The 19,722-nt window shown below is 48.9% G+C and overlaps 1 protein-coding gene across 1 annotated transcript in view; it reads right to left on the reverse strand.

Annotated features, from left to right (window-relative positions):
- Window positions 1–840: 840 nt before the first annotated feature.
- The window catches only part of Disc1 (DISC1 scaffold protein), a 162,741-nt gene continuing 143,859 nt past the window's right edge, over window positions 841–19,722 (reverse strand). The window contains exons 12-14 of the mRNA XM_057753351.1: window positions 7,835–7,952; window positions 1,341–1,478; window positions 841–867 (exon numbers count right to left, since the gene is read on the reverse strand). Of these exons, the coding sequence (XP_057609334.1) occupies window positions 1,342–1,478; window positions 7,835–7,952 (255 nt within the window). The 3' untranslated portion in view covers window positions 841–867; window position 1,341. The remainder of the gene's footprint in view (window positions 868–1,340; window positions 1,479–7,834; window positions 7,953–19,722) is intronic.

The following is a 19,722-nucleotide window of genomic DNA, read 5'->3' on the forward strand; positions in this document are numbered from 1 at the left end:
AGCAGGAGTTCTGATGCCAGGTTCTTATCATACAGACTGTGTCTGAGGTATCCTCCTGTGGTAGTTTATCTCCATTATCAACTTGACTGGACTCAGAATCACCTGAAGGCAAAACTCCAAGTATGTCTGTAAGGGTGTCTCCAAAGAGATGTAACTGAGGGAAAACCCACAGCCAATGTGGGTGGCATCCTCACATGAAACCAGGGGCCACAATAAGCCCTCCCGCCCCCTCCCGCCCCACCCCTGCCCTCTCTGTCCCTTCAGTTGTTTTAACCATAGTTTCCCACAGCAACGGAAAGCTAGCTGACACACTTTCTTAGCGTGCCTCTTGAGACCATTTGAACAACCTGGAGCTGCCTCAGCAGGAGCCTCAGCTGGGCGCAAGGAGCGGTTCACAGACACCTGAGCATGCCACTGTGGAGCAGAGAGCTGCCTGTCTGAGTCCACACCTCAGTGAACCCACATTGTTCTGTAGGCTCCACGCTGTGACTCCTTGGAACCAAAGGGACTAATAGTAGGAACCAGAAAGACTGGCTCAGAAGAGTCCCTGTCCCCAAACTGCCACCTCACTGGCCTGAATCTCAGAAAGACCTGAAGTAGCAGGTTGGAGTGGGGGGTTTCTGAGATGTAATCTCGGCTGGAGAACACCTATGCAGCGGAAGGTGCCCAGGTACTGTGAAGGTGCCCTGGGGCCGTCTCCTGAGACAGCAGAGCCCCAGGGGAAGTGGCCTGGGCAGCGAAGGACCCACACAGACTCTGAGGTTCCTGGGCTCCAGCCGTTGGAGTGCCCATAGTAAGACATGGCAGGTGCAGTGGGCATCTCAGGCTCAGTTAACTTCAGGGGCCCTTGAATGGAGGAAGACCACACTGCAGCAGAAAACAAAAATGGTAGTAAGAAAGAGAGAAAACCAGGAAAAGTCACCCAGCCAAGAGGAAGTGACCATACTAGATGTTCCCATCAGGACACGGAACAGCAACCTCTTGTGACAACCCGGAGGAAAAGTATCGAATCCCTCTCCCATCTCAGTCTGTGACAAAGCATGGGCACTCTCCCATGGAAGGACAGAAGGCTCTGTGTTTAGAAATTGGTCCAGACACAGGGATAAATGCAGGAAGAGTGGCTGTACCAGAATAATACTGATGATGTGGATGTGCCCCCCAAACTCCATTCTGACATGTGACTTATCCCCTTCCCAGCCCCCACTCCACCCCATGCCATGTGGCTCACCCCTTCCCAGCCCCCACTCCACCCCATGCCATGTGGCTCACCCCTTCCCAGCCCCCACTCCACCCCATGCCATGTGGCTCACCCCTTCCCAGCCCCCACTCCAAGCTCACACCTCAGGCCTGTGCCTCCTGAACACCAGCTGTGGAATGGGAAGCCGTGGCCTCTCCTCCTGTCTCCTTTGTTGGCTGGAGCTGCAGGATCATGGCCTGCAGTGTTTCCTTCACCATCTGGAGCTCCCCCTGGAGAGACTGTGGATGCTGTTAAGGAGCATACAAGGAGGAGAAGCCCCACACCCGGGCCAGTGAGAGCAAGCCAGCCTGCGCAGAGCAGGTGGACACTGACATTGAATTGCAGCTCCACACTCTTCCAAAATATAGCAATTAAATATTGATGAAAACTTTATACTTCCTCTTTTAAAAACCAGTCATGACTTCTGCCAGGTCCAAGGTTATTAACTTTCGAATTTTGGTTTCAAAACTCTGAAGCAAGGCTCAGTTGTCAAGCTGAGATAGATGTCCAACTCAGATGCTCAGCGACATGTGATGGTGTGGCCACAAGAGTGTCTCGGTCCCCAGGCTGCGGTGGATAACTGTCACATTCAAGTGCTCTGACAGCAGACAGGGCAGGTGTTGGACATCAGAGCCTCAAGAAACTTAGCATTCAGGGCCGCAGTGAGAGGGACCCCTTAACCCTCAACATCAACTCTGTGCGTGGGGGCACTTGACATTCAGGGCCGCAGTGAGAGGGACCCCTCAACCCTCAACATCAACTCTGTGCATGGGGGCACTTGACATTCAGGGCTGTGGTGAGAGGGACCCCTCAACCCTCAACATCAACTCTGTGCATGGGGGCACTTGACATTCAGGGCTGTGGTGAGTGGGACCCCTCAACCCTCAACATCAACTCTGTGCATGGGGGCACTTGACATGAGCCCGCCAGTTCAGCATCAGGGACTGTGTGCTCGCTCACAAGGGCCATTCCAGCCCCTGGGACAAAGCCCTTCAGAGCTCTGTTTCTTCTCAGTGGGTAACTCCGGACTCTGCTCTACCCTGGGCTCCAGCCTGCTGCCATCTTCCCCAATTTAGCGTGAAATGCCTAGACACCCTGAAAAAAGTTTGTTTTGTTTTGTTTTTAATCTTCTGGAAGTTTCCACAGATTTCAGTCCTTTGTGTCATGTCCATCCACTCCCAGGATGTCCACCATCTGTACCTGAACTTGAAGGGAACATGGGCAAAGCCAGAGAGGAAGCCATCCACTAAAATGCCTTTGTGTTTTGTTGTAAAATGTGATTTTATCCTCCATCCCTCCAGACCCCTGGAAAGGTCTGTCCATCTCGAGACTTTACGCAAGCTGAAACTTGTGTCCCAGACCAAACACCATTGGTTTGTCACGAGGTCTGGTCTCTTGTAAGGAGTAAGAGGGCGCAGTGGGCTCTGAGTCCTGACAACACCTCTGATGCTGGTCTGGGGCCACACAGCACTCTACTCTGCTAAGTGATGACGAGGTCTTGTAGAGAGAAACGAAGACAAACAGCGATGCTCAGGAAACTTCTGGGGCCACAAAGCTAACTAAAAAAGGCTAAAGACAGAGAAAAGTCACCAGAGGAAAAGACTAAATTATAAAATTGAATTAACACATCAGCTTCACACATAATAATTTCCATTATTGCACCAAAGAGTCAGGAAGATGGGATCTGAGAACACAAGTCTCCTGGGAAGCCAGGGAATCGTATCATGTGTGCTTAATTGTCCATCTGTAAACTATAGAATCTCACGGCTTAGTCACAGAGGCAGGGCCTACAGTGTGTGTGGGGGGGGACAGAGCGAGGGAGGGGAGAAGGACACACACACACACACACATGCACCTGCAGGGAGCTACAGGCACACTCATCTCTGAACAATGAAATCAGTTTCTCACCTTTCCAGTTTCTCACCTAGGAGCACTGATCAGGCCTAGACTGGTTTTAGACACTTGTACAGTAAAGCAAACTGTGTCCTCAGAATGGACTTTAAGGGAGAACCCCCTATTTTCCATCTTATGTCTATGCATAAGCTGACATGCACACACTTATCATCAGATGCATTATGGGACGGGAAGAGGAAAGTGGTTATATAACTTAAAAATCTGTCAGTTAAAATAGAGAAACACGCAAACCATATCCTTAGTAACCAGATTCCTCCTTTTGAAGCCCATGAAAGGAGCCCCGAGATGATAGGGCCCTGAGTACCTGCACTCACGTCTGTTGTCATTCATGAAAGCATATTTCCTGACCTGTGCGTTGCTTTCCCGTGGCGGAAGTAGCCTTCCTGCTTCCACACACCCGTGCACACTTATTTCAATGCTCTGAATGAGACACCAAGAACCTGGAGACACCTGACCCAGATCTTGTCCACTGGTGGCCTGCGATGTGCCCAGGGAGATTGTGTCACCAACCTCATGCTGAGTTCATACTATGTCCCACTGGCAGCAGGACCATCCTGGTCTGAACACATTGTCTACTCCAACTTTTCCTACCCAGACCTCGGCAGGAGACAGAAGAAAACATGTGGCTGCCACCCCTCCATCAGCCGGGCATGCACAGGGCCTCGAAGAGCAGCCTGCCTGGCCCTCTGCTCTCCACTATAAATCACTAAAGATCTTCCCAGGCGTCCTTGTTGCTCCTTAGTGTTAGAGGTAAAAGGACATTTCCAAGGAGGGAGGGCAGTCACCCCTCGGCTCTGAAGCCTTGGCATCTTCAGGCTACACACTGGAAAGTGGAACCAGACAGGAGCCCTTTGGGGCTGTGGAGTTTTATGCATGAGCCTGGATACATTTAGTCTCTGCATGCCATCAAGGCTAGCAAGACGAATCAATTGGGCACCGTGCATTCCCAATGAGCAGAGAGAATAGGCTCCCAAGAGGGCTTCTGGACAGGAATGCAAATGCCTTGTAAATAGAATCAGCCTGGTCCTTGCTCATCCATGACTCAGCAGAGGCTGGCAGAACTGCCTGGGGCTGTGAAAGATGCCAGGATACGGCGGGCTTCCTTTCTGCCTATAGTGAGCTATGGAAGTCAAAGGAAAAAGAAAGGGGGCGGGGATTCTGTTTAAAAATTCACGGAGCCTAAAAGCTTTCCAGTTATGGCATTCTGAACGTGGAGGAGCAGTTACAGAGCAGCGAGAGGGTTTTAGGAACGGAACTGCTGATTAGAATCCAGAATCTGTGAAATCACAGTGCAAGTTCAGACCACTGCTAATGGATCCCCAGTATGCCTGGCTGTGAAGTCACATCCCTGTCCCACCTCTGGAGATTTCTTGCGCTCCACCCGCCTCCTGCTCTCCCAGTTAACTGTGCAGTTCAGAGGCTCCCGGTCACCTCAGCATGGCTTAAGTTGTTCACAAAGCCTGTAACGGAGGAAGCCCGCCAAGATGACAAAGAAACAGCCTATCTGTTTCCTCCGTCCTCGGCTCTACCAATCCAGCCTTCCTCTCCCACCCAGCCGGCTGCTGTGACTCTGACACCGACAGGCTGTGCAAGAATATTCAGTAGCTTTAGAAGCACCCACCATATTGCACTTCCCCAGGCCACTCTGTGTGTGACACACTGGCACACCACCTGCTTTGCTCCTGCAGACATGTGCTTACAATAAGGACCAACCCCAGGAAAGAGGGACAGCCACAGTATCTGGGCCTCAGACCCTCCAGAAAGGTGTTCCATGTGGGTTTACATCAGCATGCTCCAGCATGGACTTGGACTAAACACGCATCATCTGCTATGTGTACACAGTGGGTCATGGCAGCACGCTTAGTGGGATCAAGGGAGATGCCGCCCTCCCTGCTATGCTCTGCTGCGTTACTGGTTCCAAGCCTTTTCTATCAGAAACACTCAGCATTGTGCCTTTGATTGCAAAGAAAAACACATACCAGCCAGACTTTGGCTGGGGGATTCCTGCAGCCTCTTTGGATGCCTTGATAAATTCTAATTTGAAACAACAGCTTTTGTTTGTGAGGGAGCCCCGCAGAGCATTGTGAACGCGGCTTCCCAACTCAGACTCATTATTATACTCGAATCCAAGTGCTACTTCCTGGAGCTTAAAGACGCATTCTGTATGTTATTCTTGCCCAGTGACACAGAACATGGCCTAGATTCCAGGGAAAGTTGGGGTAAAAACGTGTTGTGGTGTAGATGTTATCTACGGAAGGGTTGATTTCGTACCTAACCCAATACTTCCCGCCCCTGGTGGTATGGTACTCATTTGAAATGTCCTGGACGGGCCCAAGTGCTTGGACGTTTGGTCTACAGCTGGTGGTGCTGCGTGGTGGGGTTGTGGAACTTTTAAGCAGTGACTCCTGACTGGTGTAAGTGGGTCACTGGAGACGAGCCTTGAGGGTCTTAATCCTAGTCCCCCGCCCCCTACTTCTGGCTGGAACTCTCTGTTTCCTGAGCTACTGAAGATATAAGAAGTCACCACCATGAACTCACACCACAAAGGGTAGCATCACCAGTTACCATGCCTTCGCACCATGATAGTTTGGATCATGAGCCACATTCTGCTCAGCTGTCCCAACCCCTCCCAAGCCTGGCAGACCTGGAACCCCCCCCACACACTCCCAGTCTTTGGCTCTGATAACAATCACTGTCCAATTTCATAGACAACACACCCGCTAGAAGCATCCAAGTCTGTGATCTATTAACAGGTTACCTCCTTCTCCTTCTGCTTCTTAAGGCAACTGTGCAGTAATGGCATCTATCCTGGAGTTGGAAGAGGCAGGAGGCTGTGCAGAACTGAATGCTCTTTAAAAAGATAGAAACGATGGCGGAAGCCACTCAAGGAAAAGCCCGCTGAGTTAATAAGCACATAAAGTCATCAGGAAATACACTGCCTCCATGACTGGCCATGCATCTGAACAGGTCTGAATAAGAACAGGCTTTGGCTGTCTAAAGCGACTTAAATATATGCATGGAGACAAAGTAAAACAGAAACTAAGGTTCTAAAAAGTCAGGCAGTGAGAAACAGAGACCAAAATACCTAAATTTCCCACAAACGGATAAACAAAGAGAGTAACAGACAAGGAGGTGACGAGCTACAAAGAGCCACTTGTGACAAATTGGCTAAGTATGCCTTTCCCCATCTGTATTACCATGTAACTCTTTAACTGACACCTTGCTGGGACCCAGAATCACCTGAGAAGGGAATCTTCTGAAGAAATGTCTACATCAGGTGGACCTGTGGGGTGCTGTCTTCATTGTTAACTGAACTACGGGGATCCAGCCCCCTGGCACGTTTTTCTAGGTTAGACCCTGAGTTGCACAAGAGACGAGAAAGCTCATTGAGTAAGCAAGCAGGCAGCATGGGTGCGTCTGCTGCTCTCTGCTTTCGACTGTGGCTACTGTGTGACTAGTCTGGCCACCCGAGCTCCTAGCCTGTCCCCCAGTGATGAAATTTAAACAGGAAGTGTAAGCCAAATAAAACCTAAGTGGCTTTCGGTCAGGGTGTTACAGCAACTAGGGATGGAACTAGTTCAGAACCCAGTCACATTCTTCCAAAGAGCTCACTAGTGACAAACAGCATGTGTCCACCACCAGGGACGTGTGTGCCCCTTTGTTAGAAATTAAGTGCTCCCCCAGCCTGCCCTTCAGGGACTCAGCACCGGCAGACACCGAACCCCATCATCAGCCTCCAACAGGTGCCGTACATTACCGCTGTAACTACAAGTTGTGTATTCTGCCTGCGCAACACGTGTGCCCTTTTAAAGGCCACTCCCAACATCACGGCCTTCTCTTTTTCTTTTTCTCTGCCTTCCAGTCTCTTTGTCTGTCTCTCTCTCTCTCCCATGCCCCCACTCCAAGACAACAAACACATCTCAACAAATCCCTTATATGACATCTGTTTTATGGTGCGATCTCTTTGCAGCAGGAATTGGCCCAGATCCGCCAAGGTACTACACCACTAAACCCTAACACTGATTCCATCAATAAATCCTAATACCCAGTGCATACACAAGTGAGCCCATGTGTCCTCTTCCCACCTGATTAGGGCAGCTAGCTCTGAGGTAGGTATCTGTAGCTGTGGCATTAAGATGCGGAGGTTAGTGCAAAAAAATAGAATTTTCAGCACCAAAAAGGGCTATGCGAAGCTTAACCATGAGTATGTGTTAGACATCAGAAAGCAGGTACCTGCAGTGGTATTAGTTTGGACACCCCACTATCTATGGCATGCAGAAGGCAGAACAAAGGACTTCAAAGAAGGCTTTTCATCTCTAAGTATTGAAGAGGCCTTTAAGGAGGTGAGCCACTAAATTGTTTGGCTCTTTCTGGTTGTTTCCCTATGGCCATGCAGACCCATCTTTGAGCGCACCAAAACCTCCATTTTGCCTTGGTTTTGGCTTTGTGCCTAACAGAACTCTGTGGCTAATACTTAGCAGCTGGGTTTAATAATTGAAAAGATTGGATGGTTTACAAAAACCAGAGGTGAAGTCCTCCACACAGAATCAACTCAGACCCAAGATGCGCTGAACTACAGGTAACAGCGGCATTGGTTCCCCTCCATCTGCAGAGGCACAGGGATGTGGTATGCATTTTTAGATTTTCTCTTGCAAAGTAACTTCTGAAAATTGTAAAGGATATGAAAGAGAGCTTCATCGGGGCTGTGGATCGCTCTGTGAAGTTGATCTTCAAGGTGCAGGAGCCTCACGCCTATGGCTTCACATTTTTCTCCAACTTCAGCAGAAATGATGTGAGATTCCTGGTCAGAGAATAAGAAAAAGATCATGAGTCAGCCTTGGGATGCTGAGGGCTTTGTGTACAGTCAGGACACACAGACAGCTCCCCTGAGTCAGCTGTGGGATGCTGAGGACTATGTGTACAGTCAGGACACACGGACAGCTCTCCTGAGTCAGCTGTGGGATGTTGAAGGCGATGTGTACAGTCAGGACACACAGACAGCTCCCCTGAGTCAGCTGTGGGATGCTGAGGACTATGTGTACAGTCAGGACACACAGACAGCTCCCCTGAGTCAGCTGTGGGATGCTGAGGACTATGTGTACAGTCAGGACACACGGACAGCTCTCCTGAGTCAGCTGTGGGATGTTGAAGGCGATGTGTACAGTCAGGACACACAGACAGCTCCCCTGCAGTGGGAACACTGCAGAAGGTACCATTTCCCTGGGAGGTTGTTCTTGAGAGCACAGGAGCCAAGTTCAAGGCACAGCTGCAGGAAAAGCTGTGCACACACAGATCCTGCCTTACCTGATCTGTTTAAAGCCTGGATCCCCACATGGATTTATCCAAAGGAGCCTGAATTCTCAGACAATTCACAACCAGATAAAAATGGTAGCAAAAGGGGGCAGAGGTGTCACTAGGGAAACTGGCTAACGTGTAAGGACAGAGGAATATGTCTTTAAGGGCATAAGAATTTAGCAGGGAACTAAACATTCGTCTGCATACCAGACTTACCCCCTGAAAAACCAGACTCTGAAGATTTATTTATTTGTTTGTTTGTTTATTTACTTGCATTTATTCATTAATTCTTATATGTGTGTGTGAGAGAGTGTGCACACTCATGTATATATAGAGACACATGCATGTGGGACTATGCATGCTCACATGTGTACAGCTGCCAGAGGACAAACCTTAACTGCCGTTCCTCAGGTGCCATCTACCTTATTTTTGGCGGGGTGCAGAGAGGTTGTCCTGGGGATCACTGACTAGGCAAGGCTGGCTACTCAGAGGACACTGGGGAGTCCTCAGCTCTAGGATTCTAAGCATGAGCCACCAGACGACTTTTATGTGAGTCCGCCCCATTACAGCAGAGGTGATGGCCCCCACTGGGCATCAGGCTTGTGACAAGCAAGGCTTAGAGAACCAATGGATGGGTCTTGAAGTGCCCCAATCCTGTAATGTTTCATTCCCTTTCAAATGTGCATCCCACGCATGAGCGGGTGTCACCTCTGCCACTCTTTTGCACAGAAGCGCTACACAGTAGAGTCTAGAGGTGGCTGTGGCACTGATGGTCTAACCTGCACGCACTACACAGTAGAGTCTAGAGGTGGCTGTGGCACTGATGGTCTAACCTGCATGCACTACACAGTAGAGTCTAGAGGTGGCTGTGGCACCCGATGGTCTAACCTGCACGCACTACACAGTAGAGTCTAGAGGTGGCTGTGGCACTGATGGTCTAACCTGCATGCACTACACAGTAGAGTCTAGAGGTGGCTGTGGCACCCGATGGTCTAACCTGCACGCACTACACAGTAGAGTCTAGAGGTGGCTGTGGAACTGGTGGTCTAACCTGCATGCACTACACAGTAGAGTCTAGAGGTGGCTGTGGAACTGGTGGTCTAACCTGCACGCACTACACAGTAGAGTCTAGAGGTTGCTGTGGCATCCGATGGTCTAACCTGCACTGTAGTTGTCACTCTTGACTCCCCCACAAACTGACCTTGGCCAGGTAGCCTGAGTACCATCTCCTCTCCCTGTTCTTCCTAAGCATACAAGCTCTTTTCCCCTCCTCTAAATCCCACCCTTCCCTCAAGGCCCCACTCAAGCCCACCTTGTGGTGCATCAGTTAAGACATAAGTTATGTCCCCTAAGAGCTGTGACCTCACTCACACAAGCGTCACTGGCTGGTCATTCATCCCAGGGCCCCATGAGCAACACCTGGCCTACAGAAGGCCACAACTTCTTCAAAATAATTAACAAGGTCAAGAAAATGAGGAGAGAAAGTAGGGAAACCTAGAATAAAGAAGAAAATAAGCAAAAAAGTCTCAGAATTAAAACTCAACCACAATATGAAGGCAATATTCTCCCAGCTAAGTGTGAAAGACTTAGAAAGCCTATTAAAAGAATTCTGCAAAGGAATTAAGGTTTTTTTATTCAGATTAAATGGCCAGGCTACTACAAAAACGGCAGCTAATATCAAACTATCACATAAAAGTGTTCAGGCCTGGTGGATCCAAGTCCTTAGAGATCCTACATAATATGTTAGCACCAGAAGCCAGGAATACCAATCGAATCCAGACACTCGCCTCAGCATGCTCTCCATTTGCTTGCTTGGCAAACCCTTCAGTTTATGTGCCCAATGACGGACCATCCTTTAATAAAGCAGTGCTAATGGGAACTACAGGTAACTAATGGAAATGCTGCGAAAATCTCACAGAATGCAAGCATTTGTATATACAAAAGAAAGGAAATCCCCAGGCAATGTGGAGGACGTGCGGGCACCGTTAGGGTTTGAATGTGGGGCCCAGGGAACGGTTTCCTTGGCTTTCACCACAGCACCGAGGAGCAGATCCATGAGGACAATAGATAACCATGTGTTTCATTGATCCTAAAAGCCATGGCCCATCACTCAGACACACAGGTGAAGAGGAGAGGGACTCACACATAGTGAGGATGGCAGCCATGACTAACAAACACCATGGTCATGCCCAAAATTAATCAGAAGGAGGGGACATCTGCAGAGCCATAATTGGCAGTGGCTAGATCAGGAGTCACACTTGGAATGCAAAACAGTGTGGGTGGTTCAAATTGTGACCACCAATAGGAAAAGAAGGGACCCAACACTCAAGTAAAGCAAACCGAACACTTCAGTCTTGTTCCAAAAGGATCAGCTAATGAAAAATAAAAGTTAAGTGGAACAAACAAAAAATTATAGCTTCTCAATTCCCCCAGGCAGGCCATCTCTGAACACGTTGTGTAGGCTGGAAGTATGAGTGTGAATTTGGGCAACCTCAGACCTCACAGCAAGCCCTCCAGGTTGTCCCTGTCCTGTGACTTGGTGCTGGGTGATTACTCTTCCTGGAATCTATCATAGAGAAACAATTTACATATTAAATTGGGATGATTTCTATTAAGACTTTGTAATAAGCATGGAAAAATCATACGGGTGTGTGCACATGCCCAAGAGAAATAGAAGATTTGAACCACACAAAGATAAAGGCATTATGAGCCCAGCAAACTAATGGGAGAAAACAGCCCAGGCATAGTGAGAATGGCTAGAGGCAGTGTGTGTGTGTGTGTGTGTGTGTGTGTGTGTGTGTGTGTGAAGTACAGATCATTTCCAAGTAAAATTCCTCCAAAAGACATGTAACAGTGAGACCAACATACTTGATTATAATAGGACCATGGTCCTTACTTCCCTTTGGCCTTGAAAGGAAATGGCCCTTCGGTGAACACCCAGCCTCACAAGAGATTTACATTGTGAGGGGCAGGAGAAAGAAACATGGTAACTGTTGCCCAGCCTTCACACCCACTAAGGTGTGTGTTGGCTGCGTGGAAGGAGAATAAGGGGAATGCTCTACCTCAATGGTGCTTCCTGGTGCTGAGTGTGTGTGTGTGTGTGTGTGTGTGTGTGTGTGTGTGTGCGTGCTCCTCACTTAGGAGAGTGTGGTCTCTTCCTGGTGCTGTGTGTGTGTGTGTGTGCTGCTCACTTGGGAGAGTGTGGTCTCTTCCTGGTGCTGTGTGTGTGTGTGTGTGTGCACGTATGTGTGCTGCTCACTTGGGAGAGTGTGGCCTCTTGGGAAGTGTGGAGCCCTCTAATAGCAGCCATCTGAAGCTGTTCTCTGGGGGAGGGGGGGATTCGGGATCTGCACACCCTGGGGGTGCCCCAGCGGAAAGGAACGGGGTTTTCCTGAGAACCACACGCCAGTTTCTTTTCTTGCGCATTTCTTATGCTGTGATGAACTCATCTAAAGTTAATAAGACAAAATATGATAGGAAGACTTGTCTCCTCCCCTCAGAATAAAGGAAATTTTTTCAAGTTGTCCCTCAAGAAAACCCAGAAACACTGAAAATCCCGAGTACGTCAAAATGGTGAAGTGAGATGCATGTGTTGACTGGAGGTCCCACACTGGGGTCTAGCTGCCTGGGGCACAAGCCCCTCTGAAACTACCAAAGTATAGGCATCAGCGAACAGCTGGCACAGACACAAGTTTTGAGGGCATCCCGGATTCCCCGAGAGAGCTCTACCTCCCAGGACAGTGTGCCAGCTGGTAGGGTCTCAGGGACCGCCCGGCATCGTCCCTTCTTTTCCATCTAAGGAAAATGTCTCAGATGACCTGGGCACCAAAACTAGTCACTCCTAGTCCACTTCAGGGAAACACAGAGTCGGCTCTGAGTTCCTGGAGGGTTCAGCTCCTAAAAAGGGAGAAGGCGGGGCACTCCCTCCAGGGCCAGTGCCTACAGGGACCAGAAGTGGCAATGTTTATCCCGACAGTGTTGAGTCCAGCACTTCTGCAGTGTCTGTAATGCATCAGACAAAGAAAACTTGTATGATTGATACTTGGTAATTAAAAATTACCACCACGCCCATCTTGCCTCCCCTCAGAATTCTTGGCTGAGTTGGGCTTTCTCCAGATCAGCAGTTCTGAGGGTGATTTAGTGTGAATTGTAGCAAAGTGTCTTTGAAAACTGCCCTGTAAGCCCTTCTGTAATTTGCCCCTTGAGCAATCTTTTCAGCAATTCAAATTGTTATTTTTTTTTCTTTTCTAGACACTCCGTCTGTCATTTACCCAGAGGGGCTTCTGTTTTTCCCTGTGGGTCAGAATGAACAAGTCTCTGCAAAAGGCAACCTGTCTCATGGCTCTTCCCCTCCTGGGCCCCCGCACACACCCCCAGTTCTCAGACCCTTGTAATTCCTCTTCAGGGAACACCTCCATGAGGAAGCCCCGCCCACACAAACTCCAGCAATCTGCTGCCTGTGTTCCTCTACCAGGCTGCAACTCCATGATGTCCTGACATCTCTGCTGACCCCCCACCCCCACCCCGGGCCTCCCTCCAAGGAGGTCCCAGTCCTTGCCTGTTGAGCCCTTCCCCTGCCCGGTGCTAAGGGTTAGATTTGTTTTATCCCATTGTGGGGAAACTCGTCCCCAGGGCAGCGGCACTCAGTGGAGCCAGATGGGAGCAGGTGGGGCCTGATGGGAGCACATGGGGCCGCCAGGTGCTGCTTTGAGAAGGGATGGATGCCAGTGACTGGGGTTACTCTACTGCTGGGAGGAATGTTATAAAAGAGCAAGCCTCTCTGACTTCCTCTCTCACTGTGTGATTGGCTCTGTATGATGTAATGCCATTTGCTGTGAGGTCACGGAGCCACAGGGTCCCTCATCAGAGGCCAAACAATGGGGCTGTCTGACTGACCATGAACTGTTAGAATCACTGAGAACTACAATATACCTTTCTTCTTTATAAAGTGCCCAGACTTAGGCACTTGGTGACAACAATGAAATATAAGCTAATACAGAAAGTCCTGAAGAAGTTTTGCTGTATCTTAGACGGCACTAGACAGACGATGCTCTCAAGATGGGTGGGCAGAGCCAGATAAAGAAGCCTTTTCCAAACATCAAATGCCTGTCTATGCCTCAGTACAGACTATAATAACCTGTCTGGGGTAATCCCTCTGCCTCTGGGGCAGCTGCTAGTCTTGAATGACTACAACAGCATTTTATAAACACACACAAGTGCACATGCACACATACATGGACATATATGTTGAAAATATAAACTTGTCTCTAGGAGGGGACAAGTCCTTGTCCCCTATTTAGGGTTAATCCTGTGGGGCAGGTCAGGGGCCTGGCTGGTGGCCACGCCGTGAAAGGTGGGTTCACCTTAAGATAATGGACATTTTCCTTCCCAGAATTCCTGGGAGCAGAATTCCAAGTGCAGCATCCTTGAGGTTTCATTGGGTCTGACGGCCTTCCTGAGCCAAGCTTTTCTGCTACCTTCTTCTTGTGGATGCTGCCCATGCTTTCTTCTCTTCTCCATTCTCCTCCCTATAAGATTTACAGCTCGCTACCCTGGGGTTTTCAATGCTAACAAATTATCCTTAGCCTTTCATTTGATTGCATTCTTCCTCCCTAAGCCTGTTGTGTTCTGTTCTTAACTTTTTTATTAATGAGACTAAGATGCCTGAAACGTAACCCCAGTTTCTCCAGTACTATACGATGGCTTTTCTGGGAAGTCTATGGTGTCTGGTGAATACCTTGTAATTCTTTAATATGAAGAAAAAAATGACCCCTTTCTTGCACTCCCAGATAGCATCATGTGACACATACATACACACATGTTTGCACATGCACACACACACACGCACACACACCTTTTATTGACCTCAGAGGATGCCCTGTGACCTTACAGGCAGTCCCTCTGTGGGTGAGCTCAGTAGAGCCAACACCACTCCAAACATCATTCGCAGGTCACCTTGTGATCAAACCCGCAGGCCCATGACAGACCTTTTTCAGCTGTGTTGTTAGAGCTGATGTCAGATTTCTGTCCTGCTCTCCTAGTTCAACGAGCCTGGTTTAAAACAGAAAGTTGAGCTCCCTTTGATGAGCAGAACATTTTCAAGACAACTTTCTAAAAGCACAGACCTAAAACGTGCACTTTAGATCCAATGGCTGGCAGGATACTAACCCACATGTGTGGCGGGACCATCAACAATCCATGGCCAGTATCTTTGAGGGCTTTTTTACTTAGTCACACCTCCTGTAAAAGTGTTAAGTCCTTGGATAGCACATTTGGGAAATACCAATATTTAGAAATTCTGAACTGGAGTTCATATTCCAATAATAATAACTGTCTTGATAAGCACTTGGTAACAGTGTTAGGCTGTACCTACAGCATGAGAAAGTCTTGTATATTATTGAATATATAAATATGATCCTTTGGAATAGGAAGCCCATTAAAATCATTGCTAGGTGGGATGTGCTCTGTGGGGGAAAAGGCCCCCCACTGCACAGAATGCACGGTTTTGGAAATGTCACCATCGGCGGTGATCTACTGCAAACTCAAACAGACAGGCCACCCCTTTGGTCACACACTGGATTGACATTGTTTAAATAGCCAACTTCTCAAATTGTTCTCCAAAGCCATTCTAAGGGAAGAGGCAGGATGAGGCATTGGAGTCAAATGACTGAACAAGGAAAACCATGTAACTAAATAATAAATCAACTATCACGAGGATTTAACAGGCCTACGCACGTATAGGCAGTACGCTAACCTGGGACTGGATTCCAAAGCCACAGCCAAACTCCACTGTTGTTGCGGGGTTGGGGGAAGGTGACAGGCAAGATGGAGACAGCAATCTCCTGCCTGAGCCACCATCTTGGCTATTGTCCTCTGCCATAACTCAGTCAGCTCACCCAGGGCCCTATTTTCCTCAGTCATGTAATAAGGTGTCTGCCATAGCCACCTATCACAAAAAAAAAACCTCCTTCCTACAGTGGAAGTCACAGACTACACAGTCAGGGAAAGACAGGGGACTGAGCCATCTTCTCCAGTAGCTGTCAAGGCATCGGCATTTAGGGATTGCCGAGCTATGACAATATCTAAAATCCCGCACTTCGTGCATGCAAGCACGCATGCATGCTCACACACACACACACACACACACACACACACACACACACACGTGCACGCACTCGCACACAGACACAAACACACACTTAAAAGCCCCAAAGTTTGATTTGAGCCCCAGGATGCCTGCTCTGCTGCTAAGCCTCATTCCTCTCCTACAGCTTGAGGTAAAGCAGATGAGACTACCACCGCGGAAGAGCTTAGTGGACGCCAATGCCTTTCCTCGGCTCACTATTACCGGCCCAGCCTCTGGCTGGTTTCCAGAGTAGTTTCTCTGCAAATGTGTCCCAGGGATGCTTTATGATCTGCCTCTTCCCTCCAAAAATGCAGTCTTCATAAAGAATCATTACCTCAGACAAATGCCTGTCCGTCACACATAGAGCATCCCGCATATCTATATGAAACAGATTCTATGATAAGCTTCTCTTTCCACATCCACGCTGAGAGCTGCAATCACTGTGTAAATTCCATGAAGCAGAGAGACACACCAGGACTCCAAGGGGGCGTCTTTATTATACAGGAGAATAGAAACATTCATCTAAATTCCGCATTGTGTGGTCACACCCGGAGTGGCTGGGTTTCGCTTTTAAAAGCGTCCAGATGTCTGCAGGGGCACAAAGCATCTGAAACATTGAGACCTCTTCAGGGCTGAGCAAGGTGTGAGTTGTTTTCAAGTGCCCTAAGCTTGTCCAAGGCAGGCTTTGAGAAGCGAGTTCACGGGTAAACGTGTTCTGTTTTATTTAGTGTTAAGCAGAACCAACACCTTCAATCGTAGGAGAACCAGCCTGACGGCACAGCGTAAATGGGCCTGTGTTTCCCAGTGTACACAAGGGCCAGGAATGACTGGATTACCCAGGAGGGGTTGCGCTGCTTCCCTTCAGCACTCTGGGCTTGGACATCAGAGCTGAACAAAGCAGGGGCTGGACTGTGGCTTAGTGGTAAAATGCCTGCTGAACAAGCGGGAGGACCCGAGCTCCAGTCCAGCTGTGTTGCCATATACGCTTCATCCCAGTGCTGGGGAGCCTGAGACCTGCAAGGCCTGGGATTCGCTGACTAGTCTAGCCATATGACAAAAAACAATATATACAGTACCCGAGGAATGAAACCCGGAATTTACTCTAGCTTCTACACACACACACACACACACCAAACAAACAAACAAACAAACAAAAACGCAACAACTTTTTTAAAATCCACAAAACAAACAAACAAAAAATCCAACAATTTTTTTAAAATCCACAAAGCCAAAACTGAGAGGGCCAGATTTTCATAGAACCTTCTGAGAAAAACCTGTCAGCAAATAAGATCTACAGCATCAGGCAGTGCCTGGATAACCTCCCTTTTGTGAAGACTCAGAGTCTAGGAAGAGAGACAACAAACCACCAGGGCCCTTTGGCTGAGAAAGCACAGACAGGGAGAGCAGAGATGGCTAAGAGTTAAGAGTGCTCGCTGCTTCAGAGCTCCTCCACGGAGCAGTTCACAGCCGCCTATTACCTCAACTCCAGGGGCTCTGACACATTCTTCGGGCTTCTGTGGACATCCCCATGAATGTGTGGCATACACAGGCATATAAATAAAAATAAATCTTTTGAAACATTTTTCTAAAAGAAGGAAGTGCAGACAGACCACAGCTGGGGACTCCTTCGTGGGAATAAACTCAAAGACATCTGTGGCTAAGGATACACAGACCGGCAAAGTAAAGCAGACCGAAGAGAATAAATGCCACATGTCACCCACGTGTGCTAAGAGTCATAAAAACTTGAATTTCTGAGTGTTTAAAAAAAACCAAAACCAAAAAACCAACCAAACAAACAAAACCAGGCTGTGTGCCAATGAGAGTGTGGGAGGAACCATTTTCAGAGTCAAGACCTAGCCTGGATTCTCAATGTTGACATCCCAGAATGCACCTGCCCCTTTCTGCACGGCCATGGACACCCGCAGTTTGCTGAGAGATGATGGACACTTGGGTTAGTGGGACCTGTCCCTCATGAGACCCTGTAGTGTCCACCAGATGGAGAAGAGTACACAGCCAGTTTTCTTTCTCAAACTGTGGCCCTAGCTTGTCAGCGCCTGCCGCCCACTTCTGTCAGAGAGATGAGGCCTGCTTTGCTGTGAACAATGTCCCTCATCAATGCCTGAGGAGGGGAAGTGCCCAGTGTCTGAGAAAACAGACCAGCCAGTGTAGACAGACAGAAAGGCCTTAGAAAGGAAGGGGTAACGTGCCTGGGGCAGACATAAGATAAAGGTTCTACTCTGCCAGGACGCTTGCCTATTCCTAGACTGGATAACCAGTCCTGGCTTACAACTCGTCTTTGGAGGACAAGAATATCCCATCCTTAGCTGTCCTGCTCCCGTTGGGGGTTAGATGCGGCCTGGATACGGTGAAGGGCAGATCGTAAGTTAATTTCCAGAAACAGGAAACCCTGGGAGAAAAACCTCTCCGCTGCTCAAAGAGCACCAGTGTGCATTTGGTAGCTGTTAGTGAAGCCCATGCTGCCAGGGTGTGACTGTGTCCCTGCCGACCTGTGGTGACAGTGACCACCCTGCTGTCTATCTATCCCCCTCCGTCTTGGCCAGCAAATGACAATGAGTTTCCGTGGTGGAAGACACCAGGGGCCCTGAGGCTGTTTTCTCAGAAGCACTGAGCTATGCTTAATTAATGGAAGAAGTGCAGAGATGCCCCCACCCTGGGCCCTGGAGCACGGAGAGCGATTCTGCGCGCTTTTCCAGAAGTGCAGGAAGCAGGCAGATCAGAGGAACCAACTTCCTTCCCCGGGGCAGGTGAAGGAGGCTGGCAGCAGGCAGGGACTTTAATTAATGGGAAGGACCAGCAGGAGCCACTCACTGGCTACAGAGGAAGCCCCTCCCTTCCCCACTTGCTCTCTCCATTCTGCCCCAAAGCCAACGCCAGGCTGGAAGGCAGAGAACTTGCATTCGTTTTGGTTGGTTTCTAAACCTATTTATGCCAATGGTACTTAACATCCTAATTATATAATTTAAATATGTTCCATACAAAATAGTGCAATATTAGTGTGAAAATCAACTTCTTTTCTACATTTTTAAAAATGGGAAATTTTGGAAAGATACAATCATCGTGTTAAAGAGACGGGAGAGGAGACAGAAGACGGCTGTGCCCATGCCTCTGAAGTGTTCCCTTCACGTTAAAGACGGCCCGATTGGGAACTGCGGGTGGCGGCTTGTAGTAAGGCTTATGCAAGAAGGGCCCCTTGAAAGTCACTCGGCAGACCCGTCAGAAGACCCCAATCCTACACTGACTGATCAGCACCTGAGTGTGTGTGTTTTCAGTATCTTAGCCCCGCACAGGGGAAGGAACGCTACTGATACGGTGAAGGAGTTCTGAGCAGACAGCATTGCTACAATCCTGCTCAGCGGCTCTCCTTAGTCCACCCCGTGGTGCAAGCGCAATTAGTTCTCTGCATCTGCCTGCACTGGGGAGCTTTCACTGCTGTGGCCAGAACACTTGTTATCATTAACTGGAGAGAGAGAGGATTCTGTGAACCTCTGGGTTCAGACACATGGTTTTCCCGAAGGCAAACGAACTCCTAGTGGACGCCTCATTCCCATCTGAGACTCGAAAGTCTGGCCTCGTTTTCTGAACGTCGACCAGTGTTGGCCTTCCGGCTCTGCTTTCAGTAATCTGGAGTTTCTCCAGCTCACACCTCCAAAGTCTTCCAAATTCACTCAGCAAGCTAGTTCCAGGGTTTTTTGAGCCGTGGAACCAAGGTTACTCAGAGCAGAAACCCACTGACTTCCCGTCTCAATGTTCTGCACTGCGGTTTTTCAACACTGTGACCAAAGTGCCCGTCACACACTGCGTGAATAGATAAAGGCTCAGCCACCTGAAGGTTCCAACCTCCCCAAACAGCGCCACCCACTGGGGATCAAATGTTCAAACCTAGGAGTCTAGGGAACATTTCACATTCAAAGTACAACAGTCAGGAAGCCGAAAGCAAGACAAGAAGGGGCCAGAGGCAGCATAGCCTCAACGGCCACCCTCAACGGCCACCCTCGCCTCCTCCCAGCGACCTAGTGCCAGGCTGCGCCTCCTGAAATCACCTCGGCTTCTCAATACATTGTCACCAGCTGATGTCAAGCCCTAACACAAGAACTTTCAGAGGGACATTTCTTGTCCAAACCATAACATT

This window comes from Chionomys nivalis, chromosome 21, assembly GCF_950005125.1.
Source record: "Chionomys nivalis chromosome 21, mChiNiv1.1, whole genome shotgun sequence".
In the NCBI taxonomy this organism is placed as follows: domain Eukaryota; kingdom Metazoa; phylum Chordata; class Mammalia; order Rodentia; family Cricetidae; genus Chionomys; species Chionomys nivalis.